The 19,688-nt window shown below is 38.4% G+C and overlaps 1 protein-coding gene across 2 annotated transcripts in view; it reads left to right on the forward strand.

The window, feature by feature from the left end:
- Nucleotides 1-19,688, forward strand: part of LOC148368899 (cadherin-4-like) — a 452,029-nt gene that overhangs the window by 236,643 nt on the left and 195,698 nt on the right. For both annotated transcript variants that reach the window (XM_088330808.1, XM_088330807.1), the window contains exon 4: nucleotides 9,166-9,392. In XM_088330808.1, coding sequence (XP_088186934.1) covers nucleotides 9,166-9,392 — 227 coding nt within the window. The remainder of the gene's footprint in view (nucleotides 1-9,165; nucleotides 9,393-19,688) is intronic.

Here is a 19,688-nt window from a genome sequence, read left to right on the forward strand (position 1 = left end):
ACGGCATCATAGTTTAGGCTTACCGTAAATAATTAGCTACTTTCTCGTCAGGAGGGCTAATCTTTATCTTCCAAGGTTGGTAGAGCAACCAGCCAGGTACTTGAACTTTAATTTATCATCTATTATTATAGTGTGACATCTAGCGACCAGCATGATATTGTTTCATGTAATCATGTGATATTATTCAAGCCAATCAGATGTGTTGTTTTACGCCTGTGTTTTGAATCAATGGGCCAGTAGTTATCAGATGTGTGTTATTCCTTTATGAGCCAATCTTTGAAGCAGATCTAAGGGACAGCTCAGGTGGGATGCGCCTCCAATGAAAGAGCTACCCAACTCAATCTCCGACTCAGAGTGTGGTTCTTTATTTACCAGAATACAATCTCAAGTTTAAACCTTGACAAGTTTCCTGCTGGAATCAAAAGTTTAAGGATCCCTTAACCACCTGGATCATCGGGGCACCACACCCTGTGGTGTGTCTTGGGCAAGTCAGCCTGGTTCACCGATTTCTCTCTACAGGCTGTTATTCTTTTGGGTAGGAGTTTGCTCCCTATGAAACTGGTTTCCATGGTTACCGGTAGCAGGAGAAGCCTCTGGTTGCCATTGTAGTCCATGTAAAGTGCCATCCCGCTATTAAGAGTTGAGCCGGACCTTGCTGAGCAAGTTGCCCCAAAAGTCTTCTGGCACGTCGAATAATGCTGTTGATATCAATTCCTAAATTACTGGGAAAAAAAATCTTATTTTTAGTTCTATTATGATTTTTTGACTCCCTCAAAAGGAAAAAAAAAAGTTTAAGCTTTTTTGTTCATATTCACACTGCAGAATACGAGATAGCTTAATTTACACGTTGCTGTTACACACCTTACATTGATATTCCCAAGTATTCCACACCCTATAGGACCAGGATCTCTCATGTTGACATCAACAAAATGGTGAGGGTTGTTTAGTCTATTTTTGAGTTTGTTTCCTGGGAAAGCTCATGACAGCAAACGAGTAAATCTCTTTTGGAAAATGGATGTCCCGCTCAAAATATCAAAGTTGTGAGTGGGCAGAGTTACATGAGCATATGCTCTTTGGTGTTTCCGTTGCTTTCTAACTGTATATCTTCAAGTCTGAAAGAAAAAGGTATCTGCCAGCCTTACAAATATAGATGCTTAAATTATAGTTTTTGTTTTGTTTTTTGTTTTTTGTTTTTTTTTCCCTCACTTGACTTTCCGTAGTTATTTCTTCTTGTAACTGCTTTGTAAGACTTGTTTCCAGTCGCGCTATACGATCGAGTGGCATCTATCTGTAAAATACCGTACCTTTAAATGCATTTTTGGTGTTGATGGGATCAATAATAATAATGATGATGATAAAAATTACCCAAAAAATAGTATTATTAACAAGAAAATAATGTATTATTTATTCTTTGAATAGTACTGGATAAATTGGAAAATTTATTTTGAGTCCTTAAAAAGTGATTGAATTTGGCCACAAAAAGGTGAATGAACCCTGTAAATATGAAAGCACAGATCTGAAAGCAGCAAAACCAGGGAGGAAGCAATGGAAGGAAGCTTAAAGACAATTTGCAATTGTTGAATAAGTAAAAGCACACGGTTCATATATTCAGCAGAAAGGGGCCAACACTGCTGTAATTGCTTCACATTAAAAAATGAATCTTGATTTTTGTTTTAATTTTTAAAAAAGCCTAGATTTCACTTTTCATTAATGATGTAGTGGGATGTCCTGTGGCCTTCCCAATGTGATGATGTATGATGCATTTGTAATTAAAAAAAACACAGGGTTGGGTAGGGGTTCTTTAACTGAATTACTTTCAATTACTTTTGGATTACTCCAATACCAAATATGCTAATAAAAGACAAAGAAACTAATTATGAATAAAATTATGACCAACAACACGTGGTAAGCTTTCTCTCCTGGCTTTGATCTCTTTGATCTCCGGAAAAACTAACATAAAATGCGACAAAAACAAAATGAAAATAAATCCAAACAGCTTGCCAGCATCATTTTTGCCATTCCATGTATTCTGTTACTCCCCAAGCATGCACAAAATTTAGTAATTGTATTCATATTTAGTTTATTTTGTCTTTTATTAGCATATTTGGTATTGGAGTAATCCAAAAGTAATTGAAAGTAATCCAGTTAAAGTAACCCTACCCAACCCTGCATAAACATGGTTGTTTACATGAGAAAATCCAGGTCTCAGCCATCTACATGATGAAACAGGAAAAGTGATATTCTGTCGTCCCTTTTTGTATTTGTGTTAATGGAAAGAGATAACTTGACTATGAATAGTTTCTCACGGAGTGCCAGGCTTAATGTAGAGCATTTACTTTAAACAGACTGCGCATTCCCTGTGGTAACCCTAATAAGCAGCCACACTCTTTTCCATTAGTCTCTTTTCAGTTCTGAGCGATCCATCAACCCGACCCCCAGCCACATCCCATCCCCTTACTTGTTCGCTCGCTCTTGATCTCTCATCTCGTTCTCGGTAGCCATCTGCCTGGATCTCTCAGGAAGCTGCCTGGCCCATTGAACTCGTTTTAACAATTATAACAGCAGCCACATCCAATCCGGTCCATGAGCCAGGCTGGGAGCACCATCAACTCATTACCCTCTGAGTCCATGTGTATGGATTACATACTGGGCTTTTACATAGAAACTGTATACAATTGTTCATATTCATGTGCACGGACTTATCTGGACCTGAGCCAGATAACTCAAGAGAACTCTTACAAAAAATGACTCTGGAAGGTTGGCACATAATGAAATCAACTTCATACTACATTTAAGAAAAATAATAATTATTATCCAATTATTTGACTAATCATTTGAGTAGTCGGTGACTAGTAGACTATTGAAAATAGTGGTTAGTTGCAGCCCTAGCATATCTCACTGTGTTTGTAGACTATTGATCAAAATAAATCACCGGCTCAAACTGGTAGTTTAATTTGAAGGTTGAAGTTGGAGGTCCTTTGTGTGGGTTTGTCTGACACTGCCCAAAAAATAGTGCAAACTCTCCAGTTTAATCACTTCCATCCTGATCTCTCACCAACACTGAGACCAATTCAGAGTATCATCGATTATTTCTGTCAGTCTATTTATCAATTATGTTTCTGTACTGCACTTTAACCCGTAAAACACATTAATATGGTGTGTGGTTGGATTGTCTGACCTTAGTATTATAACACTTCAATTGAATGTTTTCTCCTCTTTATGTTTTAATACATTTGTCTGATTGTCTCCTTAGCACATATTTAAACTCCCCCTCTGCCACTTTCCTTTGAGCATTTGTCACAGAGTTTGGGATTTTTGGCTACTTAGTTAGAAAATGGAATCTGCAAATACAAAAATGAGCAAAAAAAAAAAGAATATATGACACAGTCTAGGACTCTTATTTCCACAGTTAGCTTGAAGTGTATGTGCTGTCACTAATACAATGTACGTGTCCTCTGTTTCCTTTCAATTGCCAACTTAGTAGAAGGGAAAAAACATACTACTTATATGGCACAGCCCTTATTTTCAGAGCCTTGAAGTGACCAAGCAACATAGCGAGAGGGTTCGTATATTACCTGAAAACGTTAATCCAGAGACCTTGACAGGGTTGCCATTACTACTGTTCACGTTCACAAACTGTACCTATTTAATAGTGCCAATTTTGTCAGTACAAGTGTTAATGGAATTTTGTCGCATAGCCCAATAAATTGGGAGTATGAGTTGTCCATATATGGTATTTTCTGTAGTAAATGAGGCACATTGAGGCTCAATAATCTAATCCCCACCCTCAAAAAAACAAGTGCTGTCAAAATTTAAAGCTTTAATGCAAAAGCAAGGATTTAAAGGTTAAATGTTTGTGTTACAGTTCAAACCTTAACTGTAACAGTAGTTCAAACTGTCTTTTAACTAGTAAATGTTCAGTTGATTACCCTGTGTAGAACTGTGAGGAATTATGTTTTTTAATCAGAATGTCAGTGTGAAACACGGTCAGATTGTAAAAACTATGACGCAGCAAGCATTTTTTTAAATCAATGCAAGCACGTTTTAAAATCAATGTAATATATTCATCTGCTTCTCCTTTTCTTTGCTCTGTGCAAGTATTTTCAGTATTGTGGCTTGTTTCTTGAACAAAAAAAGCACCAGATCAATGCGAAAACGATACTTTGCCTTAGAAGTTGTTGAGGTGCAGCACTGTGCCGTTGGGCTTCTCTGCTCTGTTCTGTCTTTCATGTAAGGCCTCTTTTAGCAGCATCGACCTGTGGAACTCCTGGAGGTCTGTGTGTATTGATGCAGGAATCTTGGCATGCTTTTTTTTCCCTTAATTGGTGCAAAATGTTTCGTTTTCCTGGTATTTTTCTTTTTGTGCGTGGGCAGGTGCATGTGGTCACACATGAAGACTTTCAGTTTTTAAAACGATAAAAGTGTTGTCCAGTCTATCCAGAAAGCTGTACATGAAATAATGTGATGATTGACTAGCCATGTCTTCAGTTTATGATGCTGTATTTATTGTCATGATTACTGATGGGAATCACCTGTGCCCGTTCATTTGGCGCCAACCGCCACAGGTTCTGATTGGCTCCCTGTCACTATTTGAACCCAGTCCTGTCAGTCCCCTGTGGTCAGTCTGTCTGTGAACCTCAATGAATACTAGGCAAGCCTTTTTTGACTCTTACTCCCACCTGTCCAGTTTTTTCTCTGTCTGTCTAAGGCTAAGACCTGTTTTGATCCTGACCACATTTGCGCTCATGTCCCAGCTTGCGACCTCTTTATGTCTCCAACTATGTCTACTCTGCCATTCTGGCTTACGACTCGTTTCCGACCCCGACCACGCCTGCTCTCCTGTCCCGGCCACTGACACCACCATCCCTCGCCACAGAAGAACCACTCCCGTGTTCGGATTACAATCTGAGTACGAGAGCGACTTGCTTCCCGCGTCCAGCGAACACCGGATTGTGGGCGCAGCCCTTCCTCTTTCCTTAAATAAAACATGTGATAAACGTAACGCAATTGGGTCATTTTTTCCATTCTTGTCCTGACATGTATAAGAATTGGACTTTTTTACTTTATATGTAAATATAAAAAACAGACAGCAAGACAACACAGACCGATTTTTTTTTTTTTAATTTAATATAAACTTATAAACTTAAAAACTTAAGTGCACTGTTCCATAGATCAACATTAAAGTATTTTGTCAAATATTTGTCAAACTCTCCTTCGTGTCCCTTCCAGTTTATTGGGGACACAGACTTTTTTTTACGTAGTAGACAGGATGTCATTTCTCTAGATATCTGGTCATCTGCTATGTAAGCATAGCAAAACTCATAGGTCACACAGAGGGCCTGACAAACAAAAAGACGGGTGGACTTCTTGCAGCAGAAGCTTTTTTTCTGCTCCTTTGACGGACGTAAGAAGTCTTTGTGAAAAGAAAACCGTGACAGCCTTCAACTCAGGGTTTCATGCAATGCATCTAGACATTTAAATCCCCAAGAGAGAATCTGTGCCTCGAGGCAGGGAAGGCGCGGGTATGGCGAACATTGTGAGCACTTGTCCCTGACTCATCCTTCTGTGAACTGCGGTAATATCATTGAAGATCATATGGATAATATACTGAGATGAAAGATGACTCTTGAATAAACACTGTGTAATATACAGAACATAAATCCTATTATAGTTAAAGAAGTAAAAGTGGGTGGGTGATTTGTTTTCCTTTTGTATTGCAAACTCATTTGCAGCATCTATGGATTGTTTTAAATCAATAGTGTGCAAATCAAGCAAGAATGCTTCAATGCGCCAGGCAGCATGTTAATTCAATCCCTATTGTTTCATCAAAAATAGGATTTCTTCAACATTTGTGAGCATGTGGAAAAATATATTTGTTTTCATGGAGAAGCAAAAATGCTGGCTGTTTGACAAATATGTATTCATCTGTTAAGTCGGAAAAGCCTTGTGGGTTTGTAAAATGAAATAAAGAGACGATGGATCAAATTTTCCCTTTACATAAGAATGTGATAAACATTGTTGATGAAGTCAAAATATTTGGCTATACTGATTGATAATCTTGGGTTGCTGTTGTTGGATTATATCATAACAATACATTTTCTCAATTAAAATGTGAAGAATACACATTTATATGCTGGTTTTAGGCTGGGTTAAATTAAGTGAGTGTTTTGCCCGTAACAGCTCAAATGAGAATACAGTAATCCCTCGGTTATCGCGGTTAATGGGGACCAAGACCACCCGCGAAAACTGAAAATCTGCGAAGTAGCGGCGCCCCTTCAAAAATGCTTAAAAAAACGTATACAGGTATACAGTATTGTTGGGGTTGTCCATCGATTCGATGATGACCATCTTCTTTTATTTGTGAGTCTGCTGATGTTTGAACAGTCCGATCCTGGATTGTGGTCGGAGACTCAGGTAAAAGAGGATACCTGCGCAATGACAGTTTTTAAAGTGGCGTAAAGGGTGCGCTTTCCCCAACGCCACTATCTTGATTGTAAAGAAGATGGTTCCAGTGGCAAGGGACACCCTAGACGACTGGCATCTTTCTACAACTGCAGGCGGCTAACGAGATCCAAGTCTGTAGGAAACCACCTCAAAGCGTGCCGCCACCAGCTTTTGGGATCACTCTTAGTCTGGACTCTACCCTTCGACCGGTTCGGCTTGGGTAACCCTACCAGGAGTACGAGACTCCCGCCGACATAGCTCTAGGGGTCATGGAGACGCGCAAAGTGCCCCACCACGATAAGGTGGTGATCCGTCGGGACACTATACAGTATACCCCCCTGTATACAGTACACCATATAGAATACGGGTAGAGAGAGAGAGAGAGAGTGAAATTCATGTTATAACAAAAACAAAAAACTGTAAAATATGTTGTATGTACACGGAATAGGACTGCGGCGAAACCACTACGAACTATTCAGTATGATTGTATTAACCGCTCTCAACCACATGCAGCCATCGCATTTTATTTCGCTTGTTAACACCACCTGTTACATATTGAAAATAAAAACAGTAAAAATGTGATATTTGATGAGTGTTTGTGAAGCGTTTTGGGAAACAGTTAAAAAAATCTGTGTTCATTTTAATGAAAGTGAAAGAGCTACCTTCTGACAATAACAACATACTTTAGCTAGCGGCATCGAACGGCTTTTACAACAAATACCCGAAACCACACACAATTAGCCATGTTTAGGTAGTACAAACAACCGCTCGCTTTTGGTATAATAAAGTCAAACTTGAGATTAAATGTGACAGAAGAGAAGATACTTACGTCGCGTCGCCGAGTTCCTCCTGAGCGCCTCATAAGAATGGGGTGAGGTGGGGGGAGTTGGAGGAAAGGGGGGGTGAGCGAAGCGGTAACTCACCATGACTAAGGATTGTGTCAGGGCCTCCCCCTCCCCTTCACAATAAGAGTGTCCACACTGTGTCCTCAGTTGACATAAGCTCGCGCTCATAGGAGTCAAGTCAATAAATGCTTTTATTGAGAAGGTAAGGTATATTTTTTTAGACCCGCAAAAGTGGAACCGCGAACTAGTGAGGTTCCACTGTAGTTTTAAGTTTAAAAATACATTTGACGGACTGGTATTTAAATGGTTGGCACAGTTGATAACTGGTGAGCATGTATGTCTCATTGCTCAGTGATCCCGGGTTCACTTCCACCCAATGGCCTACCCGTGCAGCGTTCGCATGTTTCCGTTATTTCTAAAAAGGTTTCTCCGGACATTTTAGTTCTTCTCATATCCCCAAAGGATGCAGTCAGGTTGATTGTCAGGTCCAAAATGGCCATAGGTATGGGTAAACGTGCAAACAGTTGTCGGTCTCTCCATGTCCTTCAACTTGCTGATAACCAGTCTGGTGTGACATCTGCCTATTGCCCAAAGTCAGTTGGGATGGGCCCACGACCCACTTGAGGATAACCAGCTGTAAAATTAATGCACAAATGCAAGTGCTTTTTAATTGGCAGTTGAGCAAGATGTGGTTTTAGTGCAAATGTATATTTTTTTCACAAAACCAATAAGGCCTGGCTTCCTGAGCTTGCAGTATAAGAGCTGTGTCTAACTGGCCCAGATTTAAGTTTTAGGAATAATAGTGTTGAGAAAAACTCACTGGTTTTAATAGTTTGATGCATTTTGATACATTGATTATCAAGTTAAAAGTATGTAGGATGTACACATTAAATATTTAAAAAAAATATATATAAATAGCAATTGTTTGCTTTGTTACATGTGTTTCAATTTTAAACCTAGAACTATTTGAAACACTGAAGGACTTTGAGTTGCAATCAATGTATAACATAATATGGTCATTTGAATTTTCACTTTTTACCCATACCACATATCAATCAAAGTCAAGTCAAGTCATTTTTATTTGTATAGCCCTTAATCACAAAGAGTCTCAAAGTGCTGCAAAAAAAAGTCAAATTGATGGAAGAGAAAAAAGAAAAATTGAGCCATAGGCTAAGGGCCAGTCTGATTGAATGTTAACATTTTTTAAATGACATATTCTAGTGAACTTACTGAAAATATAACAAATAGATTCCATTATGATCAGATAGAAGAAATGTTTTTTTTATGTTTGTCGTTTTTTTTTTTAAATGTTCACAGGCAAAAAAAAAGCATTTCCTTGATATAAAATAAAGTAATAATACTAATATTCAATGAATAAAGCTGGTATTTTTCAGTCACTGGTCATTTATATTTTAGCAAAAGTGGGATGAAATCACTTTAAAAAAAATATATAATGACTTATTTCTATCATTCACTAGACAACATAGAAACAATTTGTGAAGTAACATTCACTTAAAACCAACACACAGCAATTCCTGGTGTATAGAATAGAATAGAATAGAATATCCCTTTATTGTCATTGTTACAACATGGGATATGCTGTGACAACGAATACAATAATGAACCAAGATCATCTCACGGGCCTTGACTTTGACACGTGTGTTATATGTGCAATACAGTTTCGAGCTAACACACAATCCAAGTCTAACATGTGGTCCATTTGAGGATTGGCATCATTTGCACTGCAAATAATCGTACCCTTATGAAAGTTTGACCTGAATACTCGTAAATTGATTTGTGCCAAATCAGACACTGAACTTGCTTATTCAATTGTGTTAATGAAGCATTGTTTTTGTTTTCCTTCTCTATTTTCCAGTTAAGTTTGATGACTGTATGGGGAACAAAGCACTGGTCTTCGAGAGCAGCGATCCTAAATTCAGTGTGAAGACAGACGGGTCCATCTTTGTTCAGGGAGCAGTAGCTTCCTTGGATGAGCCGGTCCAGTTTAAACTAACAGCAAGTGGTCCGCATGCTCATGTCTGGAAGACTGTGATCCAGCTGGCAATAATAGACCCCTCGTCACCTCAAGGAAATGAGAATGAGGTAAGTAACAATAACACCAGAAGACGTCTGCTGAATTTTTAATTATCAGCAAGCGATTTATCCTCACGTTACATTTCGGCCACAGTGTTCTCGTTTGCCCGCGTCCTAGACGCATCATTTTTGCAACAAAATTTTCATTATTACCCGATTACTTTTTTTTAACAAAGATTTACTGCACTCCAAACTTTTCTTCAGGCAGATCCGCCATTGTTGTTTTGGTCTCGCGGTTCGAGTTTCCGTCTGCACGACCATCTCGCCCAACAAGATCTCGTTGTGTAGTGAAAGGAAGTCTGTCTTTTTTTAGAGAACCGGCTTTTTTGGCTCAACTCATTAAAAAGAGCCTGCTTTGATGATTGATATTACGAATTCTGTTGTATAAAGAAGTTAAGAAAAAAAGGAAGTATAAAAGGAGAAAATTTAAAAAAAAGACAGGTTTGTTGTTATCCCTTTAATTGGTATATTGCCAAAAATAATTTGATGCAGAAAATGAATTAATAATTTTATGATTAAAACTAAATGAATATATATATTTAAATAATATATCTGTCGCCGATTTACGATTTCAACCTCAATATCACTAAATTTTGGGGACCCATAGATCTCTGATGGGACCCATAGATTTTTGAGCATGCGAGTCCCCGGGACCCATCACTTTTCAGAGGTAAAATGAACACTGCGGCCAGTAGTAATGGTAACAGCTATGATTCAGGTCAATGCTCCATGGGGTATGAGGAAGTCATTGAGATTGAGAAGTAAGAAGTAGAGTAGCACATGGATAAAAGTAATAGAAAGATGTAGTCACAAGGGGAGAGTGTGATTGCCCCCAGTCGTAAGCTGTTACTGGAAATCGTCATGTGCCATGGCAACCCTTGACACATTCTCTTATCATCAGGTGCTAGCCAAAGACAGGCAACAACTCTCGCCAACATTCAAGTGCCCCTTAGGTGAAGCTCACACTCGCAGCTTCCGGTTACTCAATGTAAGACGTTGCTGCTTAGTATGTTAAAGCATTGGCAAGATAAGTAAAGCAGATGCAGACAAGCTCAAATGACCACTTGTAGATTTGAGCTGTAGAAATTAAGCGACGTTCAGCCCATTGTGTAAAATGGCATCAACAGGCAATAACACAGTCAACTTTAACACGATATACTGAAAGTAATAACTGAAACCATGCAAAAACTCCAAATTGACAGCAATGAAAAGCGTCCTGTCTCATAGTCCCGGCCAATGCATTAGGTTCTAGATCAGGGGTCCCACCTGCAGTACCTGTAATAACCAGGTAGCCGCTTAAGAAAACCAGAGTAGCCAGCGAACAGATTGTGAAAATAGCTCCCCAGATTCAGATTCAGATATACTTTATTGCCATTCTTGTACATGTGTATACCGAACGAAATGTTGATACATCTGACCCGCACAGTTTCCTTCAATGTACAGATATAAATAAAATGCTGTATTGAGTTGGAGTATTGAAATACTAATAATATACTAAATAATTATAGCTATGAGTATTATACAGTAGTGCAACGAGTGCAAGAGGAGCAGCTAACTAGATGTGCAAAATGGGCAGTCAGGTAAACAAGTCACTACAAGTTACAACCAGTAACGAGTCATTGTGATTTTCTAGTAAATTTGATTCTAAATGTCATGCTGTTTTATTGGTTGATTTAACTTCTAATAATACAACCTTGTTATAAATAATAACAACAAAGTAATAACATAAAGTGTTATTTTAGAAATCCAAACAAAAACCATAGCCCGTTTGTACCAATAACACAACATAAATTGTCTTTCAGATCAATAAAGGTTGGTGTCCGTTATGGTTAACGGCATGCATCAGGTCTCAGATTGCATGCACCGCCCAACATCCAGTCTCATATTCGCCCTCAAAGACACGAAAACAATAGTGGGGGCCCACTTCACTCTTAATTTATAGCATATAAGTGTGTCCTAAATCCAGACTTAAACACTTGAAGTTGCAGATTTGATCTCAAAGGGCAGAGCATTACACGGCACAGGAGCCCAGATGGAGAACATTTAGTGGTCAATTATTACACAGTGTCACTTTAAAAGGAATATTTGTACAATAATGATCACATTGCCAAAAGGCTTGCTGTCAAAGTTTTTTTTTTTTTTTTTCTCTTGTGCTGTGTAGCATTCATTTTTGGTTGTTACACAATACAGCGACATTGAGTATTCAAATATTACACACTGTCCCCTTAAGGGATGTATTTAATTAGCAGTTTCATTCATGAACTGAATATTCTATAGCAATTGCGATTCAAAAACTCAAGGCGGGTGATTTTTTTGTGTCTTTTTTTTTCTTTTTTCTTTTTGCATCAAGGCTAGCTTTGCGAGTAAGGAGGTTGGTTTCTAGAGACATGAACTTATTTTGGATTTGGGATTTGACAGCTCATAGTGGATTTTCTAAAGTAGAAACATTTCTTGTTCTCGGTCCCAACGCAGGGAAAATTAGGTCAATTCCTTCTCCGACAGACACAAAGGGAAGCATGTTGGGCCAATTGCCAATTAGCAGAAGTGAACATTACTACTGAGTCAACTAATGTAACTATCCTGAGGAGAATGTAAAGTGAGTGAGTGGGTCGCAGACCGGGCATGATTGGCATCGGGACCAACATGTGCTTTATGCAGCAAGAGCGGGAGAAGAAAGAAAACCGTAGAAACAAAAGAAAATGTATTTCTATTGCACGCTGTTGAATAACAACTTGCAGATGTCGGGGTAGTAGGGGCCTGGCTGATATCAAGCAAGCAGAATGTTTGGGAAGCAGGGGAAGAGCCGGGCCCCTCGCCAGCTGGCAAAGAATGTAGGTGCCGTTGCTGCAGGGGCTGCAACCATTCCACATTCAGTCCTCTTGGTCCTGTGTGTTTCGCAATCCAACATCAGTTGGAATTGTAAAATTCACTTTTGGAGTTTTAATTAGATTTAATTGTTTGTTAAATTGTGTTCATATAGCCTATAATTTGCGTTGTTGACTTTGTGTCAGTTGTGCATACTTTTTGCACTTTCTATCCGATAAAATGGGGCCAGACCTAGATTAATTGGTCTCCCTAGGCAAAAGTATAGACTGTAGAAATTCCAAACAGCCTCCATTCAGTCACAACTCTGTGGCCAGGCAAATAATAATTAAATAAATACATACACCAGGGGGTCAAATGTATGTTCCTATGTTTGGTTTGCAGGAGCAATTTCTGACTTGCATAGCAATCAAAGCAATGTTTTCAATATACTGTATACTGTTAACCCAAAGTGCTCAAAATTAAACCCTTTGGAATACCGTAAAACATAGGTGGAAAACATATTTTAGCTCAGGGACCACAGCTACTGCAAATATGAAAACCCTCATGGGGCTGGATTAGTCATTTAATGGCATAACAAGTGTGCCTCAGCTGTGTGTGTGGGGATCTTTAAGAGGCTCATAAATATATTATGATTTTGTTTCAGCAATGTAAGATTTGTTTACAAAACGATGATTATACTTTTTTTTTTCCATTTATCTTTGTTTAATGAATCTTTACCTGAATTTAGGAACTTGGCTATTAGATTACATATATTATAATACGGAGGTCACACTTCTTTAAACTTCTGCAAAGACTGAGATTGTAGTTATATTTTTTTAATCTAGGTGCTAACTGATAATTTCCAATCACTGCGGGTAAAAAGCATGTTTGAGAAGCAAATGTCAATGACTTTTGGTTTAAGTAAAGTGACATTGGAATGGGTTTTTCCTTAAATGTTCTCTGGTTGATAAATGGTAGTCTGCAAATACAGCTACAGTGGGTGGTTTGCTTTGTGAGTGGTGCCTGGCTTTGGAAACATGATGCGTCCTATTTTATCTTGTGCTTCTCTCAGCATTGTCTCGCAGGCCTGATTAAATGTGTTGGCTGGTCTGATCCAGCCCGTTGGCCCTGTTTGACACCCCTGACATACATAAATACATACATATATTAAATATATACTAAATTTCAAGTACAACTAAAATCCTTCCAGAAAATTAGAAAAGGGCAATCGAAATCCAGCTGTTTAGTGTATGCTGTGCCAATACTGAAGAACAAAAAAATAATTTCAAACTATGATTTTTAAAATTGTGTAAAATACAACCCAGAGGAAAATGCACACAAACAATATTTTATATAATATTAAAAAAACAATTTTGTAAAAAAATGATTTGCAAAAAAAGCAAAGAGTGTTGACAGAAACAAACTGGTAATATATTTTAGTAGCAACAACTGAAAAGTGTATAATCATGTATTTATTTGACTGATTTTGGACCACATATCACAAACAAATAATTATGTAGAATATATATACTGTCACCCAAAAAATAAAATAAAACATGAAAAACATTTTCGCTTTTCCCTGCAATTTGGTGACTCCTCCTAGAGCAGGGGTCGGGAACCTATGGCTAGCAAATTTGATTGCATGCAAATTGTCTCCATCTCGTTCAAAAGTTGAGCCATTAATCCTGTTCAGATACGCGGTCAAAGTGTCACACCAAAAAAACAAACAAAAAAAAAAAACGTTTTGGCTGTACAATGCTAAAGAATCCTTCATATAAAAGCTCACTATAACATCTGTGTTCAGTGTTCAGATACCTTATGATGAAATACACAGAGCAAACTCTAATTACGCCAAAACACCGGAAAAGAACTTAAAGTTATTTGATTGGGTGAGTGGGAGGGATGGGTGGAGCTAAACAAAAAGTGCAAGAACTCCCTCCCATATCTCGCCCTATCCATCTGCGCCAAAGGTAAGCACATCAGGCTCCCTATTCTCAGAATGTTGTGACGTTTTTTTACAAAATAACTGCTTGCATCTGGTTTTGAAACCAATATGCATGAAAAAAGGGTCAAAATGAGTTTAACCGATCTTGAGTAATTGCAAGAAAGAGACTACAGTAGTTTAAAGTGGTATGTTTGTTGATTTTGGGACACGGGCTCTGGCATTATTCTCTTTTCATATTTTTTATCAAATCATCAAAAATAAATGTGCTGAAGACTAAGATTTTGTCTGGGGTGCGGGTTTAGCAAAATAGTAACTTTGTCTCATAATATATGGTGTGGCTCTTTCCCAAAAATAAATTAATATATTTTGCTTTTATGGCTCTTTGAGTCAAAAAGGTTCCCGACCCCTGTCCTAGAGGGTGCCTTGGGTATAGCCTAGTAAATATCTACAGCGGCTGCTAATAAATAAGAGGAAGGCTTATTTTTCCAAATGAGTTTTGTCCCTTAGACATGTAGTGTACCTAGACCCTAACCCAGACTGATAATTCAAATGTGGCTGTTAAAGTCAAAATTTGCGCTATAATATTCAAAAAGACACACCTACCTCGTACCATTTTCTGTAATAGAAGCATCCCTCAGATTTGCGGAGCGCTAGGCTAGAAATACATATGATTAGGTAGAGTTCATACACTGCCGTATATGTCATTTTTTGATTGTTCTCATACAATCCAGCCTCATTATTAACTACCTTTTCATGCAAAAGAAGATAACTGCAGTTAGTGATTAAGATGGAGACGCTTCGTAGTTTCTGGAGTAAAATAAAATGGGATATTTTTCAGTGAATAATAAAAACAAAACAAAAGATAATAAGATAAATTATATTGAAACACATTGACACATGTAACAGAAACTATGGTATATGTATCATATGCTTGGCATACGCTTATGATGTAGCTTTTTGAGTTGAAAGTCATACATAAGTACAATCATCAATAAGTGCTCTTATCTGGATAATTCCGCCAGCTAGGAGTTTATAACTTTATAAACTGACATGTTTGGTGCCGATGGTTGTAACTAGATAATTACTAATGGAGTAACATGCTACTTTCAGAGTCTGTAATCTGGGTGGTAACTGAGTTACATTTTAAATGAAGAAACAGATAACTGTATCTCATTACAGTAAATACTGCCAAAACAAGTGGGCACAAAAAACCAAAATGTCCAAACAAGAATCTTTAAAACAAAATCCAGACCTGGAACTTGAAAAATACAAAAAGTAAAGTAACAAAAACCAAACATGGCATGGTAACAGACGGCAGGATGAAAGTGGCTTGGAAATGGCAATGACCCTATGTGACGCATGCTGCTCTAATGGGCACAGCAGTCTTTCTTCTCTAGTTTCTTGGTTTTATTACTTCTCTTTAGGGAATTTACACCTTTTAAGATATGTAAACATGTACAACATTACTTATCGGGGTAGAAATTGTGTGTGTGCGTGCGTGCTTGTGTTTCAGTTGTTTCTGAAAGAAAAATACATAAAAAGAGCATCTATTTGCTCATGCCCGTCCTGACAATAGCAGGCTGATGTAAAGCAACCACCCTTAGCAAAATCCCTAGCGGGCTTCAAACTCCCCGAAGAAAAAAATATGTGTTTACAGACCTGGCTTGCGTCTGTCAGATTGTGCTCTGCTGCCAAAGCCTGAAAGCAAACAACTATGTGCATGTTTGAGCAAACGTGTCAAAGGATAGCCGGAGTGTTTAAAATGTCTATATGTGTGTTGGTTGTACTGGTTGTAATTTGTGCAAATAATTTCTATTCCGTTGAATGTACCCTCATCAAAGATTGGGCAGCTCTAGTGTAAAAAACAAATTTGACTCAAAACTAACATAATGACCCGAGCACCAAACCCTCTTTTTTAGTTGTGATATGTGTTTGATTAAAATCCAGTAGACATTCAAAATAAGGAGAAATGCCATGAATCAAGTTTGCAAGGAGAACAGGAGAGGGCTGTACAAAACCCTCACAAAGTCAAATTCCAAATCTGTTTTTGAAGCACTCTCATGAGCACAGTTTAGTAGATGATCACATTAGGAGATAATACGTCAACGGATTTTGAACTTGCAAGGAGTGTCACGGTTGCCATGGTGCCCAATTGGCCCCGCCCGTGCAGCGCCAGCTGCGTCTTGTTGATTTAAGCTCAGTGCTCTCACTCACCTTTTGCCAGTCCGTCAACGAACCTGCTGACTGTGTTATTGCCTGTTGATGCCATTTTACACAATGGGCTAAACGTCGCTTAATTTCTACAGCTCAAATCTACAGGTGGTCATTTGAGCTCGTCTGTATCTGCTTTACTTATCTTGCTTCAACACACTAAGCAGCGACGCCTTACATTGAGTAACCGGAAGCTGCACCTGCAAGACGTGGGTTTAAGTCAAGTCAAGTCAAGTCATTTTTATTTGTATAGCCCTTAATCATTTAGACTATGTCTGGTTCCCAGCTTGTGTTTCCTGTCCCGTGTTGTTCCCGTCTTTGTTGTCCTGTTTAATTTTGCTCTCAAGTTTCATTTCCTTCTAGTTTGTCCTGTTGAATTTCAATATCCAGTTTTGATATCAATCTTGTCTGTCTCGTCCTGTCCGGCATCAACCCCATCTATCCGATTTCTGCTCGTGCAATTGGTACCTCTGGCTTTCTGTCATTCCACGCCAGACTGCTGCCTTACGTCTTCCGCCCAACGATCACCGAATCACTGGCGTTTGGGTTAACGTGCATGACTCCCCATTTCACGTAAAATAAAAGCTTGTGTGAGAAACGTCACGCATTTGGGTTCCCCTCCTGTTCCGGTTCTATGCCAACATATCAATTAGCCTTCCCCTGTGCCCTTTATTCGTATTAAATCTCCTAGGTTACAAACAGTAATTCACCCTAAAGTGTTTGGAGATCAACAGCAACATGAGTGGCCGACAGAGACAAAAGGTGCGTAATAGTCAAGAACACAAACAATGGGGAGGTATAACAGTCAAAATAACGAGTTGGCATCCGGTGCATTCTCAAACAGACTAAAATAATACATGAATCCATTTATTTACTTTCGCTACTTTGCATATTTTAATGCTGCATTGTGTTCTCCATTATGATTGGCTAAACAGATGCTTTGTATCGCCAGCAAAGTTAGACTGCTTGACCTGCTAAACTTGCCAGGGCGCTCCTTATTGGCTCCTTTGCACTGTTTTAGAAAAAAATGTTTGATAATGGAAAAATAAATGGTTTCTGTTGGACGGAACCGTAAGTTAAGTGCAGTTTTTTTCAACATCCGCATGATGGCGGCAAAGTATCTTCTTAAATAAAATGGATCGTGTCCTTAACCCATGCAGTTGTGCAAAAAAAAAAAACTGCAAGCTTTTATTTTTAATACTAATTGTACAGTACAAAGTTATATGTAAAAATAAAATAAAATGAAATGTTTGTATGGGAATATACATATAGTACAGTATATTTATTTCGTAAACAAATACTTGAGACCGTATTTTTTTTTTCTCGAGCAATAAACGCATGAATAAATGAATGAATGAATGAATAAATACATAAATAAAGGCTTCTATGTCGCCAGTTTTGACTATTGCATGATGTTTTCTTTTTTTTTTTTTTTTTAATTCAGCCCTCGTGGAAAACAAGGGATTACTGTTAAAAGGTGGAATTAAACAACCTCATATTTCACCAACCAAGGCACTTGGACTAATGCGTACCATATGGATGGTTCAACACTTCTGAACACGTCTTAGAAAGATAATTAAAAAAAAAAAACCTTTTAATAAGGTGAACCTCAAAAGTGTTGTCTCCGTAGGTGAATAGAAAAACCAAAGCTCAAAGGGACCTTGACTGAGCAGGAGGAAAATTGCAGAACCAAGAAGAAAGCACTTTCTGTATACTTCTTTGTGCTAGACCTCCAACTTTCAACATGTACTAAAACCCATTACCTTCATCCAGGCTTATTTTTCTCCTTCAGTGTATTTTCTTTTGATGTATTTTTTTTTTTTTTAATACATTGAAGGAAATCTCCTAGACACATAGTAGAAAAGTAACATCAACTGAAACAGATAAGAGTCAAAATAAAACTCATCTCATATTTATGTTTGGTTTTTGGTTATTGGAATTATTCCTTCTTTTAAAATTTACAACAGGAGATGTGCTTGTACTTTAGCAAGCCTACACACACATAATCAAGTAGTGCACAACTTAGCACTAGCCTAACTCCTATTACAATAAAGTGCCTAGTCGAGAGGTGTGGCCAAGCTCATGTTAATCCAAAACACAGTTACACTAGGAAAAAAATGAAATCATACAGACAACAGGGTCCATAACACCACAACAGAAGCATATGTCTGTTGATGACGATGATATGTGTCAAGAAGAACGTTTATAATGACTGAACAAAATGGCTTCTAGCGTGACATGACTTCTTGTCTGAGTCTCCTTCAAAATAAATATGAAAAACAAACAAAATTGCATATCCCGCATTATAAAGCTGACTTCCCAAAATGTTTTCTTTGTTTTTTTTTTTTTAGATTTCTTTCTATATATAAAACACACCAAACTATAAGGCACAGGGAATTAATCCTAAAATGAAATTACCATATTTGTGTATTGATCAATTGTTATGTGTCACTGATCATGTCACGATTATTAATGTGAAGCACCAGTGCCCGCTCCTGTGGCGCCAACTGCCTCGGACTCTGATTGGCTCCCTGTCCCAATTTAATCCCACTCCTTTCTGTCACCTGTTGTCGGTCCGTCTGTGAACCTCAGTTTACTCTAGGCAAGCTTTTTCCCTCCCGTCTGTTCCCCGGCTTCGACCCGTTTTTTGATCCTGACCACCTCTACTCTCCTCCCCTGGCTTTTGACTGGTTGCTGATCCCGACCACGTTGTTTGCTCTCCTGTCCCGGCTACTGACACGTTTTTTTTCCGTTCCCGACACCACCATCACTCGCCACGGAAGTCCCACTTCCCGCGACCAGCGATCACCGGATCGTGGGTGCAATCCTTTCCTGTCTTCCCAATAAAACTGAGAGAAATGTAACGCAAGTGGGTCCTGTCTCCATTCTGGTCCTGATAGATCATGGTCACATACTATTTCATAACACTGGATGCAATGCAAATTTAACTCAGATCGCTGTTTGGAGTACACCGTATCCTTTTACTGGACTACCAGGAATACAACAAACACATGACATTAGCTCTTATCTCATTACACTATTTTCCCTTCCCAAATGTTGATGTTATTATTGGGCCTGGCCGCAAGAACTGGCAAAGCTTTTACAAAGTGCACGAGATTCTGAACTGAATCCCAACAATGGCATCGAGGGAAGTAGTTTAGTTTTTTTGAACTGGCTAAAGGGAATACCATTGTGGGAAGTATTTTTGTTGTCCTGAAAAATATGAATAAACGCATGGTTGTGTATATTCAAAACGTTTGAAACCTTTAAAAAATAGTTTAAGCTGAATAAATGGAAACATGCTCTCTACCCAAACATGTATATCCGTGACCATGACCAAAAAT

The sequence above is a fragment of the Urocampus carinirostris genome, chromosome 3, assembly GCF_059441175.1.
Source record: "Urocampus carinirostris isolate Australia breed hairy pipefish chromosome 3, RoL_Ucar_1.0, whole genome shotgun sequence".
NCBI lineage: Eukaryota > Metazoa > Chordata > Actinopteri > Syngnathiformes > Syngnathidae > Urocampus > Urocampus carinirostris.